The sequence below is a fragment of the Castor canadensis genome, chromosome 13, assembly GCF_047511655.1.
Source record: "Castor canadensis chromosome 13, mCasCan1.hap1v2, whole genome shotgun sequence".
NCBI classification, from domain to species: Eukaryota; Metazoa; Chordata; class Mammalia; order Rodentia; family Castoridae; genus Castor; species Castor canadensis.
In genome coordinates this window covers 82,255,878-82,276,285 of record NC_133398.1, presented here as the reverse complement: position 1 = coordinate 82,276,285, position 20,408 = coordinate 82,255,878, and the positions used below count along the sequence as shown (strand labels likewise).

Below are 20,408 nucleotides of genomic sequence, written 5' to 3'. Positions count from 1 at the left end.
TGAGTGGTAAGTGCTTTTTCTATAAAATACATGAAAGTCGCGTTCTCAGCTGAGGCTGAACCATCCCGAAATACAAAATCCCCTTTGGAATTAAATGTGTACTCAGATCAACTAAAGTTAAAATTCTCAACCATCCGCACGTACACGATCCATTTTGTTGATTTTTTTTTTGACACAAATTTTAATCCCAGAATAATTTCCCCCACAATTTGGCACATTTCTAATTTGCTTCTTTCTGCTGTCGGTCCTGTGTTTGCTTGGAATACAAGTTAATTTAAATAATAACCCCAAGAAAATAAAGATAACCAGTCATTTTTTAATTACTCATATTGTACACTTAAAAAAGACAGAGACAGAAAAAGTAACAATAAGTCCCTACTAAATGTCAGGCAGGTATACTACACTCATGTCACAGTAAACAAAATATAGAGAAGGAGCTTGCCCAAAGTCACAAGGTTGTAAATGGTAGAAGGTAGGATTTGAACTTAGGCCATCTACCTCCTGAGCCTGAGAGTCTTACCAACATCCCTTCACTGCCTTCTGCCTTCGGGCTTGCTAGAGTTCACAGTATGTCACATGCACAGAAGCAGACAGGTCCCAACACTTGCTACTCCTCAGTCTTCAGAAATGATGTTCATACTGTGTGTAAAGAGCCACCTTGAGCCACTCTTTATAAGGTTGTTATTTTAACTTCAAGAGCACAGCAAACATGAATACTGCTTGAGTAGTGGGAAACGAGGAAGGAGGAGGAGGAAGGAGGTGGCAGATCTGTCTGTAAAAGTCTCTTTCAGAATATACTTACCCTTGCAACCCTGGCCATGGCCTGAGGGTGCAGTGTACCAATCTATTTGTCTTGGCCTAAGTAAATTTCCCTTAAACTTACTCTTTCACTTGTGAGCCTTTTATTGTGTTTTTGCCCAGGGTCTCTCATAATTTTGAAGTCAAGCTGAGGCAAGTATGTCAAGTCTCATTCTTTCTCTTTTCTTTTAGCTTGTTAAGGATGATAAACTTCTTGCCTTACTGTCTTTTCCAAGTTTTTCTAACTTGCATGATTTCTCAGTCTCCACTATTGAGTACTAAACCTTGGAGAAATATTAACTCCTTAATCACCCAGATGCATTTATCTAGAACGTCAAGATCTAGGTCCCTTACTTGAAACAAGCAAAGTATCATGTGAGAGTTAAAAACATGGCAACATCCATTTTGCATTTGGGTTTGTAATCTACAGAACACTGTATAAATGCATTTCCCCATTGTCAATAAAATCCAGACCTCTCAACTGATTGCTATTCTCTAGCATTACAAGTGGTGCAAAGATTAAAATAATCTACCACTCCCACTTTTAACAACTCAGTAAATTCCTAGGCTTCCCAACTACAAGTCCTTAGATTTGATTTCATGAAGAACATTAACCAAAACTCAATTTCACAAAGATATAATCTGTTCTTTTTTGTTAATAGTGGGAAGGGCCATCTAATGATAATGCTGGAGAACAGAACAGGGAGCCCCAGCCTCCTCTCTGCTCCAACACTGAGTAAAGTAGTACCAACAAAACAGTCTTAGAAACTGGTACCTGGAGTGCTTTGGACCAAAACTGGAGATCAAACACAAAGAGTGGGCTTAATTTTTCTGCTCATTCAAATTTATTTTTAGTAGTCTATTCAATTATCATATCACTGAAATGCACTGCTCCAGAGGGCATTTTAACTACCTAAATGCAGTTACTGTATATCCTTGTTGGCATTTTATAAACATTTTTTTTTTGGCCTCATTACTTATTCCAAATCCTTTACTTGCCAGGGAAGGCAAATTCTGTGACAATTCCCATCTATTGCAATGTGGTGAGCTTTGCTGGTTAGTGCTTTTAGACAACTGCCACAGACCTACTTAGATGAATTCTTTAGAGGAAACTTTCTCTGAAGCTTATCCACCTCCACTGACCATCTGTGTACAGAAAACAAACTCCTTGGCTTATGAGTCAATACTCAAAAGGAACTTTCACTTGGAGACATTTTAAAGGGAGAAATATGCATACTGTTCCAAGCCAAGAAGAACTGTATTTTGGTTTGTGATAGGGAAAACACATGCACAAATGAAGCCGGGGAAGACTAAATGCAAAATGAAATCTTCCAGCAGAAGGACAGTGGTTTCTCCAACACTCAATCATTTTCAGTCACACTATGCTGTCCAGTAACCTGCACTGATAATTCCTCATGAATAAAATGCCAGCATTATTATCCGCTGCTACTATGTTGACATGCTTTTGCTATTTCACTAAAAATACCATTAATTTTCTGGCTTCACAACAGCTGAGCTACTCCCCATTTGAATATACAAAAGAGTATTTTGTTTAAACCAAATTAAAAGCGTTCCAGTAAATGACTTCTATTTTGCTAGCTATACTATTTTAGCATATACTGTTCTTCCTAATCCTCCCTACCTCAACTCATGCCTGTCGCCTCCTCAATCCAAAGTACTTTCATTATTTAAAAAAAAAAATTTAAGTTAAGCAGGAATGCAAAATCTGACTTATTTCTGTTATAACATTCTCGGCCAGCAGCACACCTGACAAGCATGCTAAGTATTAGCATGGTTTTTGAAGGTTCTGACAATGGTGGCCTCCTCAATTCTCTCACCTCTATGAGCCAATATACGTAATCAGTAAACTATTTTCCAGTTTGGTATCTGAAAACACACACACACACATACACATATTCCATTTCCCATCTTGATAAGTTCTGCCATCCTCCATTTAAGTCAGAATGAAAACCACTGCTCTTGCCAAGCCCTCTTGGCATCTCACCACTTTATTTGTTCCCATTTGTATCTAATGCTTTTGTCAACAGTTCAACAAAAGTCAAAGCAAACAACCCACTGCAAACACTGGGGGTAACAGCAACAAGCATGAATCCTTCACAATTATCCAACCCAGCTGCTCAGAGATCATCTGGGCTGCTTTCATTTACAACAATGTCAACAAAAGGCTGAAACCCAATAACTAGATGGGTCAATATGGCCACTGTATACCCTCTGGAGGAAGAAATTCTGTTCACCTTCTTTGCTGCTTCAGCAAACATGTAGAATAATTCAGTCAGATGGACAAGTGCTTGTCTAATCATTTGCTGTGTGAATTATTCAACGACTTTCACATAAACTACTAAACAGGGCTCTTCAAATATTTCTGCAGCACTTCCAGCTGTCTGCCCACAGAAGCGCATAAAAGGAACAAAGGCAGATGAAAACAGAATTCATGACCCAAGTTAGTTGTCAGTGATAATCTCTAGTCTAAAAAACCTGAGTGTTCATGACTAATCCTTTTAACTCTAACCTTTGACTGGCATTTTCACTACCACCCAAGCTTTACCAGGGACCAAACTGGGGGTGAGACCAAGTGGAAACCATCACACTGTGGAGCTTCAGAGTGCCACTACCCCTACCTTACTCAACTTCCATTGGCTCCCCTCTTTCACAAGCACTGCCAATGGATATAATATGCATGTAAGGTTTTTAATGCAACATTTTAGAAGCATAGTTAGACATTTATAAACAAGACACAGAGCACAGCTTAAAAGTACCTATTCTTAAAGATATCTTGTATAGTATTTTAGAATTCCCTGGCCTAATTTTAATAAAAATATTGACATTTGTTCCACAAAAAAAGTATTTTGAGATGCAATAGATTCAAATTCCCACTCCCCTTTCTTTCTTCTAAAGTGTATGGCTTGTGCCAATCAGCCTGGCACCAGGGAGCCCATGACATGGGCCCCTCAGACAGTTAAGTCCCTCCTGCTGGGACCAAGAAAACATACCTACACAGCCTTTCTCCAGAACACCATATACCTGGGAATTCAGGCCCTGAAATTCCCTGCCAAAAGCCCTGTGCCAAATTCCAGAGTTTACCTAATCTTTTCCTTTGGGCTCCCTAGGGGTTGACCAAGTTGCTGGTTTGAGTGTACCTAGGCCTGAGAACAGTCCTTAGGGTGTGATAAGCTTTGAACGAAGAACTCAGGTGTCTAGAAGAAAATATGGAAGAACTCACCAGATTCTACCAATGAACTCTAACAGGCTTGATAATTTTAAATTAAACCTGGTATTTCAAGTCATTATAAAGGTATATTTGTTAACGAGATATGTAACTTCTCATTTCTTATTTTTCTGCATGTTTAATGGAGTTCATCATGACATTTTCATCCATGGAGATGTGTAACCTTTTGAAACTTACACATATGTATGAAGACCTCCAGCTGGGCTTTTTCCCTGCCTCTGAAAATGTGGAGCAGGCCCAACAGGATGGTATCAGATATGGTTTTCAGTAGCCCCACCTGGAAATGTTGAAACACTCCCCCCATCAACCCTTTAACCTATTACACTACAGTGTATAGAAGAAAAGCACATGGGTTTTTTCCCTTTGAACACTTCCACATGTTCACAACAATCATTAAACTTACATTTCTTTTCATTTCATTTCTATAACTATTACTTTTAGAAAGTTAAAAAGAAATTTCAATAATCATTGCTGTTTGCCAAGTTAACACAGGTAGTAGGGACGAAATATCTGAAATGTAGAGACATTTTCCCTTCTAGATTATTCGTGTTCTTTTTTTCTAGTTCTCATACATACCACAAAATTTTGCTTTTAAGATGCTTTATCAAAACCAGATGAAGGAACAGTAGAGATTCAAACTCATTCAAATTTATTTTCTCTCATTACACTACAGTCAGATTACTCAAAGCCATTAGTGTGTATGTGTGGTACTGGGGTTTGAACTGAGGGCCTCATGCTTGCTAGGCAAGCTTTCTACCACTTGGGATAGTCTGCCAGTCCCCCAGTGCCATTTACTGCTGTGGAATTTTTACTACAACTTGGCAGAAAGAACTGTGCTTTCAAAAAGCAAGTAATAATTGTGAGAAACACAATTTCAGAATTCTACTTCCTTCTAAATGTCATTAATGATTTCTGTTAATAGTTCTATTTAGTTGTTTCAAGAACTAAAAGGTGGTAACTTTTAAAAAGAGTTCTGAGAAGAGGCATGACTCAAGTGATACAGCACTGCCTAGCATGCACAAAGCCCTGGGTTCAATCCTCAGTACCACAAAAATAAACGAATAAATAAATAAAACTAAAAGATTCTTGAAAAGAGAAAAATGCCACCTGACCTGAATGGGACAAGCTATAAAAATTGCTTCAAATTAATCAGAGAAACATCTGGAAAGCAAATGGGGTGTTCTAATACTGACATGCCAGGTGATCATTTTCTTAGCCCCAGCGTGCAACTGTTTTGCTAACTCCTACAAAATGCTGTCTGAACTCAAGTAAAAGGCACACATCAAGACTGGGTGTCTACAGAACGTTGCCACTGGCATTATTGTCACTATGTGCTAACGGGCTCCGTGTTTGCATGTGTTTGCACGTCCACCCTGGTAGCTTACTGGAAAGACTTGCCTTCAGTTAGCTCTCCAATTATCATAGACTAGTTTTGTATGCATATTTTAAAAAGAATTATGGAATCACAAGAAGCTCAGAGAGATGAAGAGGAAGAATCTATTAATATATTTTATTCTACTCAGAAGGCAGCATTATCTCAGTTCCACCCTTTTAACAGGAAAATGATTTGAGGAAAGGAACTGTATTGAATCTTTACTGTGCACCCTAATGACATGGTGCAGGCCTGTTGCTTTCCAGGTGCCAAATCACTGCCTAACTTTAAATATATTATTTATTAGACAACCCTGCTCAATTTTCAATTTCATCTATTAACACTGATAGGTTTCAAAGTCATGAACCATTAAAATAATTTCGGTTAGTTGGTCTAACAGAAAAATAAGAACATCTCTCACTACAGAGCTAGAGTAGTGACTTTTTGATATCCAAAGGAAAACCTCAGAATTGAGAATTGACAATTTTCCCTACTCAAACGCCCTTCACTATTAAATGATAATTAAACAAACAAAATGGACTACGATGTACACACACTTTTATATTAATATATTTATTAAATAATTTTTTAAAAAACGTGACAGGGTCTTGTTAACACAGCCCAAGTTTGTCTCAAACTCACCATTCTCCTGCCCCTGCCTCCTGAATGCTGGGATTACTGGTGTGCACCACCACGTACATCTCAATAAAATTTTTAACTCTGAATATTATAGAAATAGACTGCACCCGTCATAAGATATTTCATATTATCTTTTCACTCCTTCCAAGAAAGAAACCCACAAAGAATGGAGGGAGAGAAAAGAAATTAAAGAGAAAGGAACTGAAAATGACCAGGGTGAGCAAAGCAATTCACAAGTGAGTAGTCGGTAGTGACAGCAGTACCGGGAGAACTCGACCACAATGCCAATGTCTGAAGGGGGAGGGAGAGCTTCACAAGTCAATCTTGCTGGAGTGGCAGAGTAGTGCTCCTGCTTGCCTAAGTTAGCCACGGTTTGCTCTACTCTTTCAAGAGCAAAAATATCACCAGCCTAGCTTTAAAATTACCCCAAATAAGGTTGTACTAGGCTATTACCAAATTTTATTATCAAAATCGATTCCGGCTTCAGCATCCAATTCAGGAGTGTCATTCAGACCAGTGATAGTCCAACATGGTTTAACAATAATCTCTGGGGCAGGGACTGAGCCAGGGACTAGGATAACCAAGAGCTTTCAAATCCTGATAACTGCGATAGAAACACAAGCAATTACTTTACCTTTCTCTGCAGACTATTTTTTTGGGGCAACTCAATAAACACAGTAATACCTAGATTTACCAGTATGTTTTTATTCACTTCCCCATATACCAGAAAATGAACTAACAGTGTCCTACCAAGAGTACTGTCAGGCTAAGTCCTTCCACTGCTGAACATACTCCCCTCACTTTTCATGCCACCATCCACTCCAGGGCAAGTCCCTGGGGATGGCGGCAGATTACCCTGCCACACTCAGTGTCACAGGCACAAGCCTGAGTGACCCAATCAATGCCAAGAAAAGAACAAGCTAAAAAAGATTAATTCACAGATGTTCATGCATTTCACATACACTGTGCCCCATGGTCCGTTGCTAGGGCAACAGGAGACCACCAGTGCGCGCTTTATTGGCTTTATGAAGTGCATCTCCGGGACTATAGTCCGAGAAATGCTGCATAATAATAGTGTGGCTTTTCTCAAGCCTTGTTTTGTGTTTATCCACATTTACCCTTCTGAGCATTATAAAGAGCACCATTATGTATAACCTTCAATTCCCACCCCACCCCCCACCAAAACGCCTTAACTTTCTACATAGAAACATTAAAGTGCGTCTCTTAGGGATCCATTTTGGAAAGACCAAGGTTAAACTGTTCAACTCACCGCATGACCAAAAAAAAAAAAAAACAACAAAAACAAAAACCTACAATCATTTATAGAGAACAGTGTACTAGTACAGCCGACCATACCAACCACCCTTGGGCAATATGGAGCTACAAAACCAAAATACAAACATGTCCCTTGTTTTCTATACATCCAGAGGGACCTTGCTTTTTGAATATCAGGACTCAGCTTTAACCAGATGGAACAGCAGAAAAAGCAAGTCTAATCAGGCCAGATAGTCTCAGAACCCTCCAAAAGAACTTTCTGTAAGGATGGGATGTTCTGTATTTCCACTGTTATGGTAGTTTCTGTGGCTGCAAGTGACTTACTGAGCACTTGATATGTGGCTAGTGCAAATGAGAAGCTGCATTTAAAATTTTTACTTTATCTAACTTAACTTTAAATAGCTTCATGTAGCTAGTACCTACCATATTGGACAGCACAGTCTTATAGGCTTACCAGACAACTACAAATGTTTTTAAAAGTTGCTTAAAAGCTGTTTCTTCAGTGCTTCCAGTTTCTGCTTAATTCATATAAATTAATTTCAAATAAATATACATAGGACGGTCTTCATTACTGCTGCTGCTGTTCACTGTGCCAGCTCCAAAAAGCCTTCAGCACAGGGCCCAATCAGCTTGAATCTTTGTAAAATAGGCACAGGGAGCAAGACTAAGTTCCCCCTCCCAGATATCTGCTCCTTCTCCTGCCCCTCCATTCCCTCTCAGGTTAGGAGGTTAAAATCACAAATGTCACAACTCTCAGGGCATTAGCACAGATCAAGTGTTAATTAATCTAAAGGGAATGGGTGGGTGAGGGGAAGAATGTAGGCTGGCAGGGGCAAGGGAAGATGTGGAATGAAGAGGAGAAAAATAAAACCAGTGAATAGATCAATAGAAGCAACAGCTTACATTCAGATTCACAGGAGAAAGAACACACAGAGACAATCATTTCCTGGGAAAAGCTCAAGCCTAATGAGAATTTACTCTGCTCCTTTATGTGACAACCAGCCCTTTTGTGGCACCAGCTTCCTGACTGACAGGAACCCAGGGGCCCCTTAATAGGATTTCCATATTATTTCCAACACCTGCCCAGAAGTTATTTGTTTACATTGAAGGAGGAAAGATTCTCAAATCAGACATCTGCTTCTAGTTCAGGCATATCTTAGGAAACCATCTAGAAAGCAGCTTTGTTACCATGGTGACATTTTTATTTTCCTCCTTTAGTTGGCTCAAAACATTAGCATTTCCAATTTTATTTTGTTGTTCAAAAGGCCAAATGTCGCTCAAGAAAACCAAAGTTTAAAAAAGGTAAACAGAATTCTCAAAAACTTCCAGAACAATTAAAGTAACCATCAGGAGGAATAAATAAAATATGAGGTGTTATTATATTGTCCATGGGGCTTCTCTCATTGGATGGCATCATGGATTTGTTTACTTCCCCTCCCCCAACCATCTCCTCTTTCCTTCAAATGTGAACAGTCAAAAACTCAAAGTACCAATTTTAAAAGATTCAAGAATCCTTTACGATGTGACACAACTAAATAATGAGTCCATTTCCATGAAAAAGAATTCTTCATACTCACCCTATCACCACACCCTAAGAAGTTAAGAGTACTTACAATATTTTAACTTCCACCTCACTGCCTGCAATTCACTAACCGTGGAGTAGAGAAGGAAAGGAAAATAATGTGTTAAGATTTTCATGAACACTTAGTGGTTGCAGAGGAATTGGAATATTAAACAGTGTGAAGAAAGAAAGGAAGACTGGATATCTGTAGAATACACGTGTATATATTATTCTGGCTTCTAGGAAGCAAAACTAGGAGCATCATTGAACTCCGGCAGGTGAAGAATGGTACTTAACACAGCCTAAATGGTTTTTAATGCAGTATATTTTATTACATATGGAGATAGATTGGTTCTCATTAATGAATCAGCTAATAAAGACTTATTTTATTCAATATTTGGATTCTAGAAAAATAACTTAAGTATTCAACTCTTACACTGAAAGTTTTAATTTGCCAGATCTAAGCAGTATTATTCAATCTTGAAATAATTTACATTAACAGCAAGTTTATTTAAAAGAATCAAAAGCTCTTTCAGAGAGCACTGCTTAACCCTCAGCAAACTTCCTATTACTCCTTCATGAAGCTGAATTATTCTGTTCAGCTCAGTCACAGGGCAGTTGTCATGGTAATAATTAGATATGACTCTTCAAGTCCAAAGTTACCGTTTACTAGTGGTAGCCTCTAAGTGCAAAACGTTTCTGAGCCCAAAAGATCTCTCAGTTACTTCACACCATCACAGAGCAAAATATGTAAGCTGCATACAGGTAAGTGTTGCAGAAATTCAAGGAAGAGATAAATAAAATTATTAAGTTTCCCTTTGGGTGACTTTATGACTTTCTTCCCAGAGTAGGTGAGTGTTATTATAAGAACATAAAAAAGGTGGTGAACAATTCTTGGGAATAATTCTACTGGAAGAATTATCTACATTTTGAAAACAAATGCTTTTGAAATTCAAGTGCCAATCATAACAATTAAACCTTGGATCCCTCTATAATTTTTTAAAACTGTGTAAGTGCAAACTTTGTGGTATGATATTTTTTCAAGAGATGAAATACATTCTAACTAAAAAATATTAGAGATAATAAACATCAAGATAAAAATGTCTAGTTAACTAAGTACTGGCTGAAGGGGGAAAAGAATTAAACTACCTTTGTCAAAATCAGCTGAGGAAGGCAGATCTGACAATCAGCCCCGGCCCTGTTAATTAATATTTGTTCTGCTTCAGCAATCTGTGGAGGTGGATACAGCAAGACAAGCATGTCTCCCCCAGTCACATCATTAATCCATTCATGCTCACCACCTGAGGACCAGCCAGGCCCCAAAGACATTTATTCATCTGTTAGACAAACAAACAATTATAACATTTTCAGGAATTAGGGCACCTGTTACATTTCACACAGATTATATGCCTGGAGGCAAGGATCAATTAATACTGAACAAATTACTGCAAGCCAATAGAACAAAAGTTCTTAATTGTTCTTTGTCAGGTAACTCTTAAAGAGTAAAATACATGGTTAAAAAAACAAATGCATTAAAAAGAATTAAAAAGCAACAGTAATGCTAAAAAAATTCAAATAACCATATTTTGGTAGATTTAAAGTTACAAGAGCAAATGCTTGCAAAGCATTAAACTAACCTGTATCACCCAACCTCCTCAACAAAATATCATTTTACTGCACTTATTTGTTAATGGTATGGACTACTTTATTGCCAAAACTACTTTACAATTTATATCTTATGGTATAAGATATAACAGTAACAGATTTTAACTTCCAAAATTCATTTCTAGGATAGGACTGAATGGTTGAAAGAAACTAGTAAGTTTAGCCTTGAGACCCATGGAAGTTAACTGGACTGACTTGCTCACTGATGCACAGTTTACTTAGTCTACAGAGACAGAGGATCTTTTGAAGAACTTGGGATAGCTTACATTTTAGGTATTTTCAGTGTGCTTCCTTGTGGTGTTAAGAATACTTCAGTCACACCAGGAACAGCTTTTTCTTAAGATGGGAAAATGGTATAGAATAATAAAGTCTAGGTTTGCACTTGCACATTGGTGACAGTGAATTTTACCAATCAAAGAAATAAAAAAAAATCTAAAAATATATGCTGATCATTAATATAGTTCTATTTGTATCTGTTATCCTTTACACAGACTATGAGGTATTAGAAATCAAAATCCACTATCCATAATAAGTACTGCTTTAAGATAGGCTTTTAAAAGATATTTTAAATATGATTTTAGAATATATTATGAACACCTATTTCCTTACCATTCCTCATGTCTCAACAGAATAAAGTTCTACGAAATTTTTAGCTCCTCAAGGGCAAGAATACTCTTTGTGAAAATGTATAAGAGGAAAAATCAAAGATTAGTTTGAGAAGGGAACTATAGCAAAATTAGGCAGTGTCATAAGAAAAAACTTTAAAAAGTAAGACTCTTAGATTAAGAGAGATCGAAGAGTACATAAAGGCAAAATGCATGCTATCTGGAATGTGCTTTTAAATACTTCAGCAAAGAAAACAAATAGGTAAAAATGTATCTAAATACTGTAGTTCCTGTAGATAGATGCTGGGTATATGGGGGTTCTTTATACTGTTCTTTGTATTTTTTTGTTTCTAATTTTTAAGAGCAAAGAGTAAGACTGAGTCAACCAGAGACCTCTCCTATGAGGATGACACTAGCTATGTGATGGTGGGCTGGCCTTTATATATTTAAAGCCTTCCTCAGGTATACAAGGGTAAGCATAATACCTTCATAGGTGAAATCTAAACTAGAGCTATATATGAAGCAGGAGGTTGCCTCAGAGAAGATCACTAAAGTTAAGTGAGTACTAGGGATCAGACCTCCACCCTATTTTCCCCTAGGTTACAGAGATATGCTGGAATACGCAAGTCAAGATCCCTAACTAGATAGCTTTTCTCAGACTGCTGATGACTTCAGGGAAAACAGGTGTTAAGTGTATGGGTATTCTGTTTGCTCACTTGTTTACATACTATTTATAGTGTTTTACTGATTTCACATTTTCCTCCCTTTTTAATGTAGCCTTCAATTATTTTATGCCTTTGTCCTTTTATCTTTCAAAGGCATATAATAGTGCAAATATATACCACCAAGCTCTCCTCCAAAGAATGATATTCCTATTTTAAAAGTTAGTCAAAGGAAAAACAGGTGTGGGTTCTATCAGAGTATGGGGGAAGCAAGTCACACAGGTTATATAAGATCCTGGAATAGAAGCTTGACCACAAAGTCTTAATGTGCAAAGTGAACTGGCAAACAGAAGTAATCACTGCTAATTAAGGCTAAAACTCCACTTTCACCATAACACCAAACTAACAAGGCAAAGTGCTTTTTTGTCTGAATCATGTGTTTGAATATGAAAATAAAACCAACCTTACTCTAATTTTCCACTGATAAAATTTTATTGCCAACAGTGAATAAATGGGAGAGTAAAGAACAGTAACATATGTTTTGGTCATCTATGCAGAATAAACACCAACATATAGATACAACAGAATAAACAGATACTGCCTTAAACACAACTGAAGAGTTGATCATTATAAAAACAAAAAAACAAAGAATTCACATGATAAAAGCATAGTATATGTTCCCTTGGAAGAGCATTCAGTTTGAAAAATTATATGCAAATTTAAGAATTAAATGTACCATTCATACTCAGTACACTAACAAAAATTACAAAAGCTATCTATTCCAATACTGGAGAACTGTGTGAGAGCATACACAAATATTGCAGCTGTCATTTCAAACTGAAAGAGACAGTTTGGGATATCAATTTAGCAATGCACAAGTCACTAAAACCTATTATACTCCCTGATGAGGCATATAGTACTTTGAGGAAGACATTTTGATGAAATAACAAAAATAAAAACACCACCACTTCGATGGGGGAAATGTTTGCACTTTGGCTATAAATAAATGATAAATAATGATTAAAAAAAATGGCAAATCCCTCACAGTTCTGATTTAAAAGGCTACTGTATTCAAGATAAAACCCAGAAGAACTAGGTAAATATATAAAATGGATGAAATAAAAGATGTGCAATAACAGCAACTTGGAGAAGACATGGATCAAATCAATATTTGGTGACAATGAATTTTGCTATTTATATGTAAGTTAATCTTTACATTAGTGGTTTTTTTGTTGTTGGATGGTATTAGGTCTATGCAGACATCGAGGGGTAGGGAGGGCAGTAAGACTAATTTCTCAACCTTAGGTAATTACCAAGTTGAAGCAGCATGGCTATCACTGCTAGGAACCATTACCACCATATTTCAGTCACTCGGTTGAAAACTGGAACGTGATGTGAAAGCCAAATGACTTGAAGTGGCTGACTCCACTTCATAAACTGATACCTAGAGGAACTGGGAAACTGTTGGCAGCATGGAGGAATGTCCTTGTTGAAGGGTGTTTTAGAGCCAACCACATTTCCCTCTCAGTCCTCCATGGGTATAAAACACAAAAACATTTCCCTGATTTTACTTATTCCTTTTCTAGAGATGAGAAAAATGAGAGAGAATGGAAAGAAATGGAAAAGGAAGATGGTAAGAAAATCTCCACCTAGGAAACAGAGTAGGAATCTAGGTTGTGTGTCTTTCAGAGAGCTACAATTAGGGGTGAGAGTAAATCATGGTCTGAGTTTCTGGTTGTTTCCAGGTTTCAAATATGAGATTTACTATTGGGCACATGGAGTCACTGGATAGCCAATGACAAATAAGGGGGCAGATGTCATGACACCTTACTTCAACAGTTCTACTACACACACTCTTTTAGTTTCTCATCACCAAGGAAATTGATTCTTGAACTCCCACAGAGCTTTCTCCATTAGATCCATATTTACATTCTCCATCCTTGTTGAAAAACTTCAGATAGAGGTCTTCAAATAACAGGCTTAAGAATGAACGTGGCTACTGGAGCTATAGAAAACAAGATCAATAAAGCCAATAGCATGTGATTTAGTGGCCAGAGAACTTCCTACAAAGGAAAAGGAGGAAAAAGGTCTAACAATTTAGCAAGTGTTTTCCTTCATTTTACTTGGCATCTAAAAGTAAAATACCTAAATTACCTGCATCTTTATAGCAAGTTTAAATTTATACTTTATAAGAGATTCTAAAATCTGCCCTGTTTAATAATCTGTAACATCAAAAAACATTTAAAAGTGTTTCTCACAATTAAACCCATCTGCAACCTTGCATAAATCAAAATTTTGCTACCATATCAAAATGTTACAATGGGACTGTGTAACATTGCCCACATCCTCATTACATGCAACACTAATTACTACCAGCAGTTCAGAATTTTCTGCACATTAGAAGCTTTTAGAGGAGCTATAAAAAATTTCAGGCACCATTAATTTAAATTTGTATTGAAATTTCCTTTTGACAGATGGCCAAAAATTACTTATTATTTAGAGTACCAGAGCTGCCTGTTTGCACATTAGAAAAGGAAAGGGAAAAATTAAAAGCAAGAAGGAAATTTGTATCACGTTCATTACCTGTTAAATGTTAAGGAGCATTATCCTGCATGATTTAAATTATTTCATACAAGCCTGACTGCAGCTGCAGGCAACTGGCACACTCTGGTTGATAAAAACCATTTCAAGTCACACAACTGACAATCATAAAAAGACCCTCTTATCCAGAAACCACTTACTGTAGCATAAGGACGATCGACGGAACAAGCCACTAACTGCTTCTCTGAGCATCACAGAACTATTTAAGAAAATTAACAAGCTATTTCACCTTGCAAAACTGTAAGGCAGACCCAGACCTGACCTAACACAACTCTGAATTTGACAATGGTACACAACAAAAACATCAATTTATACCTTCTGTCCCATAACAAATCAGAGTATAATCATCAACTTCTAATTTCTTTTGGTTTTCCCTGGGCTTCTGGCTACTTCAGGTTCACTAAGAATGATTACACATGAACTCAAAATATACCTTCCTCTTGTGTGAGGGAATATAAAATGTAATTGACACAAAAGTGTGCAGTGGAATATAAATATTGTCACAATCTGCTGGGAATGGGGCATGAAAGGAGGCTTTTGTTTAGTTTACTGGTCTGATTGAAGGTATGTACTTATTGTAAGAAGCCAAGGAATGTTTGTATTAGGGCCTGAGAATAGCTAGACAGGCTTTCCAAGGGCTGCTGTCAGCTAATCCTGGTGATTGCATTTACTTAATACTTCCAAAGTGCACAAATGTTGAACACTTAATACAGATTAAGAAATTTTTAAAGTCTAGGTACTGATATGTATAATATTCAACAAAATATACAACTGCAAGTGCATAATTTAATAAGGTATACAGTATACTATTTACATTTACATGTGATTACAGATGCCCTTCAAATCACAAAGATTTTTAAAGGGTAAATACATCCTCAATTTTATTTTTCATTTTTTAAGGACTCTGAAAAAACCTCAACAATTTCCTTTTATTATTTTTAAAAAAGGTCAAGAGATAAAAAAAACATTCACAGTGGTGGTACAGGTTGTTTTAGGGAAAGATTTTAGTCTTCATCTATATGGTTTCACTAAAAACTGCAAAAGATGTTAACTACTTATGTCTGTAATATTTGATTATTGTAAAATACAAGAAAAGGAATTGACAGTCTCTGTCCTTTGGCCAATACTTGAGCACTGTCCTTTTATTCTAGTCAATAAGCAATATAATGGCAAATGTAACACAATTATGTATAACATAATGGCATATTTACATTATTCTTGGCTCAAAAAGATCAAAGCAACTTTCATAGCTTACTCATTTCCTGCTATGGCAGCCTGTTCTTCTTGTTTGCTTACTAAGAAATTCAAATATCCTTAGCACATCCTATTATTGTGTTACACAAGCATATATATACAAATCATCAGGCCCTCAATACTTTTCTTCTTTTTCTACAACCTCCATATAAAGAGATATAAAAGGTAGGTAAGACAGATGCAAAACCTAAAGATAATAAACTTGCCAAACTAGAACCCCAGATGTTTTAAACAAACAAAAATTCTTTCTGGTGAACAGAAATACTCTTAAATAAAAGTTTCTTAGATTTGTTTTTGGGTGCTGGGGATTGAACTCAGGGCCCCACATATACTAAGCACCACCTGTTCTGAGCTACATCTCAAGTCCAAACAAATGCTTTGATATTTCTGATAAAGAATTTTAAAGAGTGTAATTATTTTCCAAAAATGAAAGTAGTATGTATTTCCTTATAAGTCTCCTTATTTGCTTCATGTCATTAATTCATAGCCAAAGCCTAAGTGAAGAAAAGCAGGATTTTTTTTTTTCAAATGGCAAAACATAATGAGTAATGCAAGGCAGATTTCAAAATCCAATCTTGCCCTACAAATCTGAGTCTCATACAGAAATAGGACATCTCCAAAAATATCAACCACACACCTGAAAACCACCCATTACTGGTAAAAACCCACCATTAATCTCTAAATCTCAATCCATTACTAGACTTTTTCTTTTGTATATGAATTGTGAGTAGTCCTACCTTGATGGAGTCTCTGTCTATAGGCAAAACAGCAGCGACAAGCAGATAAAGTGGTGGGAAGAAGGAAATAAAAAGTACTAGTTAGTTTACAAAAAATCATACATTATCAAATTTGATCTCTGCTAAACTATAAGCTGCACAGATGTCAACTTTGCTGTAAAGTTAATTATTAACACTACAAGATTCACAAAGCACAAATCAACCTTTGACACAATTTCAGAAAGACCAAAGCTGGATATTTGTGTATGTTATCGACTTTTCCACTTATAAAAGTGTTTACTATCATGAGTCAACTCTGTACCACAGCATTAAGATAACTGGAAGACAAATATTACAGTGTTCCTAAGATCAGAAATGGTAAGTTTATGTTTATGTGATAAAGATAATTTACCCAAGATTATAATTCATGGTACTGACACAAAAATCAGAAGTAGATACGAGCTTTTAATGATGAACCACACCCTTTCAAAATCAATGAATCACCCATGTGCTATGTAAATTTCCACAAAGGAATGCTGGGATAGAGTTTTTCTTTTCTTTAAGCATCATACATATAGTCACATTAAAATGTCTGCATTATTATCTTCCTTAAACAAGGGATGAAGCTTCCCTCTTAATGTCATTCTTATTGAAATAAATTAATTTCATGCTTCTGAACAGACTAGATGAGAGAGGTACTTAAACCAACAGATTTCACTAATTTGAACTGTATTTTCTTAATTGCTAAGACCACTAGAATTGTTTTCTTACCTGTGAGACTCTTATTGTTCCATGTAGGCTCATATGATTTAGAAATCATAATTAATTTGGTCAAATATCAAGTAAACCTTTATCAGTAAGTCTCCCACATCCAAACCCCCCCAACCCCCCCAAAAAAGTGTTGTCAAAATAGCTATTAATGCAACACACTATTTCAAACACAAGGTATCATAGGACTTCATTACCCACTGAGATATAGGAAGTAGGGGTAGCAAGGGACCAAAGGCAATAACCAGGATAAACAGATCCCTTGCCTTTGGGGAGGACGGTCACTCTTGTCAAACATTAGAGTAGCATGTAACAAACAATTGTTTCCAATAATTAATTTAGCTGCCAGTAGAAATCCTTGGTTTAGCCACTGGTAAACTAAATTCAGAGACAGCATCAACAATGACATCTACAACCTACCTTCAGCAGCAGGTAGGTCATGTCAGAATGACAACCCAAGATGATCACTCACCTCTTTGGTGATCATTGTCATGGTGCTTTTTCTCATCCTTAATTGGAAGGTGAGACTGACCTCCCAGGGCACTGGAGAGGGCCAGAAGCCCTGCACTGCTACCAATGGGTGGAATGGCAGGGGGCTGAAGCCCTGAAGGGTGTGGAGTCAAAGGCACAGGCAGACCATGTCCATGTGATAAATGCTGAGCCTGAAGTTGTTGCTGCTGTGAAAAATTATACACAGATATTGAATTTGTTCCTAAAACCACACACAGTCCGCCCCCAAAAAGAGGTGCAAACAGATAATGAATCATACAGCACTCATGAAGGAGACATTATCCTTAGTGGGTTTGTATACACATATACATATATATATGTTTCTGTTTTTTTAAGGGAGGGGAGGGGGAGGAGATACATAGTTGCTAATTGCTGTCTTTCTTTCTTAGACTTGGGGGCTTTGCATGTGCCCTGTAAATACCTTAATTTTTAAGTAGTGAAATTAGGTAAAGTAACTTTTAAGAGCTGAAATTTGGATTTAACAAAGCCTCTGTATTTTGTTCTCAAAAAAAAAATAAATAAAATAAAAGAGTCTCAGCTATCATACACTCCTAATCAAAACATATACGTGAATAACTGTTAAAGCAGTTATGTTGAACAAAAAAAGCTGAAAATTGAGAAAATTAGTGTTAAACAGTTCTCCCAGAACCACTGCACAGCATGTAGGGAGAGTTAATTTGAAAGAGAAAACCTGAATTAACAACCCAGAAAAGGAAACTGGTTGCAGCCACCGTTTTAAGCCCTTTAAGTGTCCTCAGCGGTACTTGAGCAAATTACTAAAGAAAATCTAATGTAGCAAGGCTTGGGTCCTACTGTAGGCTTGCTCAATAATGCTGAAATAATTGGGCACTCTGTGCACGTTTAGTGATGCTCGAATGAAAAGCTAGAGGCCTGCCCTTGTACTCTTCTCTAGCGGCCGACTCTGTGTTGTGACAGGTTTATTTGAGTGGGACTGTGATGCATGCACCAGTAACTGCGCTGACAAGAGTTTAAAGTCATTTTTACCAGCACACTGGCAACACATAGAGAAGGCCCTTGAGAGGCTGGAAAGGGAGTGCTTGACCTCAGCCGAGGCTGCATCAAGCTCTGCTACAGGAACTGCTGTGGGCAGGCCCTGTTGCCTCTTCTGAGTGGGAGCAGGGAAGAGGAGGAGAAGGAGGAGGAGGAGGTGGAGGAGGAGGTGGAGGAGGAGGAGGAGGAGGAGGGGGTAGAGGGGGTGGAGGAGGAGGAAAAGGAGGAGGAGGAGGAGGACTTGGAGGACGTGGAGGAGGACGAGAAGGAGGAGGAAGTGGAGGAGGAGGTGGAGGAGGAAGAGGTGGAGGAGGACTTGGAGGACGTGGAGGAGGACGAGAAAGAGGAGGAAGTGGAAGAGGTGGCGGAGGAGGAAGAGGTGGAGGAGGACAAGGAGGAGGAGGAGGACTTGGAGGACGACGAGAAGGAGGAGGAAGTGGAGGAGGAAGTGGAGGAGGTGGCGGAGGAGGAAGAGGTGGAGGAGGAAGTGGAGGAGGAGGACATGGAGGAGGAGGAGGTGGTGGTGGTGAAGGGAGGATGTTAAGTTAAATACATCCCTCAACAGGAATCTCTTCAACTCAAAATCCTTCTAACACTCCTCTATCAGAACAAGTGCTGGGCAATTCTCCAACTAATATTAGTAGTGCCTAAACCTTAATAACTGACTTTAAATAAATCACTTTTTAGGTCTAAAATGATAGCCAAAGTGTCCCTTACATATTTTTTTATCTAAGCAAGATTTTACAAAATAGCTGTAAAAATGAAATTATTCTAGTAAAGATCTTGAAACATTTTTAAGTACTTCAAAAAAAAAAGCAAGTATTTTTTTCTCTTTTCAAATTACTTTTATTTTCTTCCTCTTCTGCATGTTTTCCTGTATTTGATGATCAAAGTATAGCATTAATTAGCTCTTTTCTCCTATTGTCCTACACCTCTTTTCTAAGTACATAAACTTAAAATACAAATACTTAAGGCAAGTTTATGTATATAAAATGAAAAATGGTATTAGCATTCAGATGCTAAATCAACCAAGCCCCAATACCCCAACTCCTGCCAACCTTTATCCAACTGTATAATTTTAAATTAGAGAGAGTTCTTCATTTGAATGACCAAAATCATCTTCACAATTCTTTGCATACTGCTATTCAGCTGTGTTGGTGTTGGTGTGGCTATGCTGGTGGAGAAAAGATCAGCCTTGGAGAGAAAAAGAACATCTACCTCTAAAGTGGGTGGTAAGGAGGATGAGGAGGTGACCTCTTTTTAGAGCTCTTCTGAGACAGAACAGAACAAATTAGGGGTTCCTAGGAATCCTGTGAATATCATGTGCAACAGATATGGGGGGGACATATTTTCTGCCTTTGAAAATGTCCTAGTCACATAGAAAAATGAGGAAGTTATTGCTTTTTTTATCCTTTGAGAAAAGAAGAAAAGCAAAACACTTGAGTCATTGAAGGTATAGATTTGGCTGAGGTTTTTAAAAAATGTATCTAATGAAATAAACACTAAGATATCAGATGATGTATGAAGGTTTCTGTGTCTGCAGTTAGTTAGGGCTGGGGTTTGTATCAAGACTCTCTCAGACTCACAGAGCTTAGAGTCTTAAGAGGGGAAGTAAGAGGGACATAGATACAGACTCTTACAGATGCTTGTCAAATGAGCTCAAAGGGAGAAGTGGCTAGGTACCCAAATTTTCATGTGAAATAATAAGAGAAATTTAGCAGAAA

General features: G+C 37.4%; 1 protein-coding gene across 15 annotated transcripts in view; it reads right to left on the bottom strand.

The window, feature by feature from the left end:
- The window catches only part of LOC109677499 (transducin-like enhancer protein 4), a 150,691-nt gene that overhangs the window by 57,033 nt on the left and 73,250 nt on the right, over nucleotides 1-20,408 (bottom strand). For 8 of the 15 annotated variants that reach the window (XR_012440482.1, XM_074052104.1, XM_074052111.1 and 5 more), the window contains 2 exons: nucleotides 17,636-17,840; nucleotides 16,417-16,433 (listed from right to left, as the gene is read on the bottom strand). Coding sequence is in view for 14 of the 15 variants with exons in the window: in XM_074052104.1 (XP_073908205.1) it covers nucleotides 16,417-16,433; nucleotides 17,636-17,840 (222 nt within the window). In the remaining variant the exon portion in view is untranslated. Of the gene's footprint in view, nucleotides 1-161; nucleotides 13,830-16,416; nucleotides 16,434-17,635; nucleotides 17,841-20,408 lie in introns of those variants that run through there. The other 7 variants (XM_074052117.1, XM_074052109.1, XM_074052105.1 and 4 more) reach the window with 2 other exon arrangements.